This window comes from Mustela nigripes, chromosome 14 (assembly GCF_022355385.1).
Source record: "Mustela nigripes isolate SB6536 chromosome 14, MUSNIG.SB6536, whole genome shotgun sequence".
NCBI lineage: Eukaryota > Metazoa > Chordata > Mammalia > Carnivora > Mustelidae > Mustela > Mustela nigripes.
Genome location: NC_081570.1, coordinates 36118788 through 36122570, shown reverse-complemented (window position 1 = coordinate 36122570; position 3783 = coordinate 36118788). Strand labels below are relative to the sequence as shown.

Sequence of the window (3783 nt, the reverse complement as noted above, 5' to 3'; positions counted from 1 at the left end):
AAATTCCAAAGGTTTTTGGAGATCAGTGGCAGAGCTCAATACCACTGTCCTCAGAAAGTTTGGTGGAAAAGCTTTGGTGAAGCTAAGCAGATGTGACTACTCTGTAATTCTGGGCAAGCTACTTAACCCCTTGGAGACTCAGCTTTCACATCTTAAAAAAATGAGTTGCATGAGAGAACGCATAGAACATGCTGTAGGATTACACTGGATTTAATAGAGGAAACATGTGGAAGCTGTAGGACTTTGATACTTCTTAAAGCCATATGCTAAGTGAGAGACCAAACTGGCATAAGGGCCCTGGTTCCAACACCCTACGGCAGCCTTCTCTTTCCTATACCCTCATGTCCTCAGGAATCTGAGCCACCTAAGATCCGGTGCCCAAATAACTATAAACAACAGAGACTCCAAGCCGGGCACACATCCTAAAGGAAAGAGGCCAGGCACTTAAGGCTGAAGGCAGACCCCAAGCCTCCACCAAAGTCTGACCACTGGCCACTCTGTAGAGCACTGAGGAGTCTTCAGCAGGAGAAGCCTCCCTAGACAAAACAAGAAAGGTACCTCCATAGGGCACACACATTCACCAGCAGGGTGCAATTCTGACTTACATGTTGACTACTATCCAAACAGGGTGGTCGACTGGTTAGCTGAATCACAGGTTTCCGAAAAGGAGACAGGAAACACTCCTGGCTCTGAGTCCCACTGCTGGATTTCCGTTTCTTGGGAGTCTAGAAGAGTATTGGGGAAGGTGAGTCAAGTCTGGAAGACCACAGAGTTCACCACAATGGCAGCTAACATTTAAAATGCTTATTAACATTTAAAATGCTTATTATATTAAAATGCTTATTAACATTAAAATGCTGAGCCTGGATGGCTCAGTGGGTTAAGCCTCTGCCTTTGGCTCAGGTCACGACCTCAGGGTCCTGGAATAGAGCCCCATGTCAGGCTCTCTTCTCTGCTCAGCGGAGAGCCTGCTCCCCCCCCTCTCTGCCTGCCTCTCTGCCTGTCTGTGATCTCTCTCTCTGTCAAATAAATAAATTAAAAAATCTTTTAAAAAAGTAAATAAAAATAAAATGCTTATTAAATGCCGGGCACTGTGGTAAACTCTTCACATATATTATTGTGCATCATCTTCATAGCAGTCCTATGATAAATGTTTATTATACTTATTTAGCAGGTGAGAAAACTGGAAGCTAATGAGGTTACAGACCTTGTCTGATCTGAAGAGGGGCACTGGATGAGGGGAATAAAGTGAGCCACAGCATGGCAAGGGAGGTCACTAGCACTGAAACCATTTTCAGGAGCAAAGAGCACCATTTAAACCCAGCTGCACCAAGTGCTGCCCCAAGTTCAAGTCTGAGATCCTTGTAAGTAGCAAGAGGCAGCCTTGTCCCTCACAGGAAAAGGAACCCCCTATATACCAGCAGCATTGCAACTACAGAGCAAGACCCCACGGAACCACAGGCAAGTTTGTAGCAGCTTGCCAAGGTATTTGAAGTGTCAGTGATCCTACAAGAAACACCTGAAACACCAGCCCCTTCACCTTTCACATACAGGCCCTGCCCAAAATTGCCTTCCAGACCTTCTTTAGTGAATCCCTTCCTCCAAAGTTCCAGTGCCCAAGCCCTTACTTCTTGAACTGCTCTCTCTTAAGTATATGCTTTTTTTTATACATGCTTTTTTTTATACATAGGTCCTACCCACAGTCAGCCCCAGAAAGCCTCAAAAGCAGCGAACAGAGCACAGGATGCAATCCAAAGTCAAACATACTGCACTTGAGTATGAGCAGGGACTAGAAGGGCATCCCTCCTCTAATTTAGGCCCAAGTGAGCTCAGGACCCTAAGGCAGGCCCTACATACTCTACTGTTTTGCCATACTGGGCAAAGGACAAAGAGCAAAAGAACAGGCAGCTAGTTGCTACTGGGGAGCCATTTTTTTCCCCAAGGGAGCCAAAAGGTCAGACCCAATCTGCTCTTTTACTTTGTAATATCTTCTCTACCAGAAAAACTAAGGCTATATTAACTTCTAGTAGGCACCTTGAGGACAAAGGTTTTTTTTGTTGTTTTTATCTTGTTCAGTGCCTGACACATAGTAAGCACTAAGTAAAAGTTTACTGAAAGAGTTTTCTGGAAGTGACCAGGTTCATTCCATATAACCCCAGAAACCAAGTCCAAGACTCCCTTCTGCCCAAACAGTCCTCCACCCTACCTGTCCGGTCCCCTGGAGGGCAGGGTACTCACCACTGTCCCAGGCTGCCAGTCTTCATCATCACCAGATCTGCCTTCCGGCTTTCTCTTGGCCAGCTGGCTAGGAGCTAAGCTCTTCCTCTGTAAGGGGAAAATGGAAACAGCACTTCCAGAGACCCCACGGCCTGAACCCAGAGGCCGAGACACAGGGCTACCCAGTCTCCCTTAGGCCCATACTTACCATCCTGGGCCCAGGAGCATAAAACATCAAGTATCCATCAGCCAAAGATCAAAGGCACCCAGCCGTTGAGAACGCAGAACGACTGTTGCTGTCTTATTGAAAGCATGGGCTAATTAAAGAGGGAGGATGGATGGAGGGAATCCAGCTAGAGGCTGGAGTTTGGGCCCAAACTCTGAGAGTGTTGGTCGCCAGTTAGTCGAGGCCGAAGAGCAGACCAAAGAGGAAGTAGCCAAGCAAAGGTGAGTAAAGCACTGGGATGGGGGAGGGGGCGGGCGAGAGGAAGATGGGAGTACCAGACTGGGCAGAGTGGAGTCGGGATAATGGTCCCAGGTGGACGTGAAGGCAAGGGTAGTTGCGGCTGGGGGGTGGGGAAGAAATCACAGGCCAGGAGAGAGAGGCCTGGGTGAAAATCCCAGTCGTGGGGAGGGGAGACGCTCAATCCGAAGGGGTTTTTCCCGGGTCTGGAGCGCGGAAGCCAGGCCCAGACTCGGGGAGTTCGAGGAGGGGTCCAGGCAGGACAAGTAAAAGACCCGGACTTGGGAGAAGAATACCAGGAAGAGCTGGAAAGAACACCAAAAGTGAATCCCAGCCCTAGCACTCCAGCTTCAGCCTTCCTCTTCCCAAAACGCGCGTTAACAGCCGCCAGGAGTCTCCGGACCCGCCAGGCCCAGTGAATCGAACCTCCCGCGGTGCTGCCGCCCGCACCGCCCATTGGCTGCGTTCGATGCGTTCGGCGCTCGCGACCCCAGGAAGGGGGCGGGCCTAGTGCTCCAGTCACTGCGGAGCGGGGGCGCCGAAGTAGCGGCTAAACGGACCTGCTAGGAGGTGGGACTTAGGAAGATGGGCGGGGCCAACAGTGATGGAGCGGTTGGGCGAGGTGGGCGGGGCAAGCCGGGCAGTCGGGCTATTGAAGTGACATTTGCATCCGACTGGGCTGTGGAGGAGTTGCCACCAGTCTGCTGAAGGTTTTGGATTATGAAACACCGCACGTGTCTGCACTTCCCCTGTGCTGGGGCTGGAACTGTGATGCAGAGTCGGAGTCAGATCTCACCCACCCCGAGGATGGCAGGAGTCTTTGGCCCCGACTACCTACCACCAGGACTGCTCTGGCAGTGACAGCACCCTCAGGAGACGTGATTCTTTGATCCGGCATTTCTTGCAGAAAGCTGCGTTTCTTAAGCAAAATCATGTTGGTGGAAGTGTGATTCTGGGAATGGAGACTTAATGACTCAATCTCTCAACACTTCGCTTTCTTCATATCTAAAATGTACATTCTAGGGACGCCTGGGTGGTGCAGTTAAGCCTCTGACTCCGATGGTGATCTCAGCCTCTGTACTCAGCATGGAGTTTACTTAAGA

The 3783-nt window shown here is 50.2% G+C and overlaps 1 protein-coding gene across 1 annotated transcript in view; it reads right to left on the bottom strand.

Moving 5' to 3' along the window:
• The window catches only part of RAD54L (RAD54 like), a 28892-nt gene extending 25801 nt beyond the window's left edge, over positions 1-3091 (bottom strand). Inside the window, exons 1-3 of the mRNA XM_059374611.1 lie at positions 2426-3091; positions 2239-2325; positions 606-725 (exon numbers count right to left, since the gene is read on the bottom strand). Of these exons, the coding sequence (XP_059230594.1) occupies positions 606-725; positions 2239-2325; positions 2426-2452 (234 nt within the window). The 5' untranslated portion in view covers positions 2453-3091. The remainder of the gene's footprint in view (positions 1-605; positions 726-2238; positions 2326-2425) is intronic.
• Positions 3092-3783: the final 692 nt, after the last annotated feature.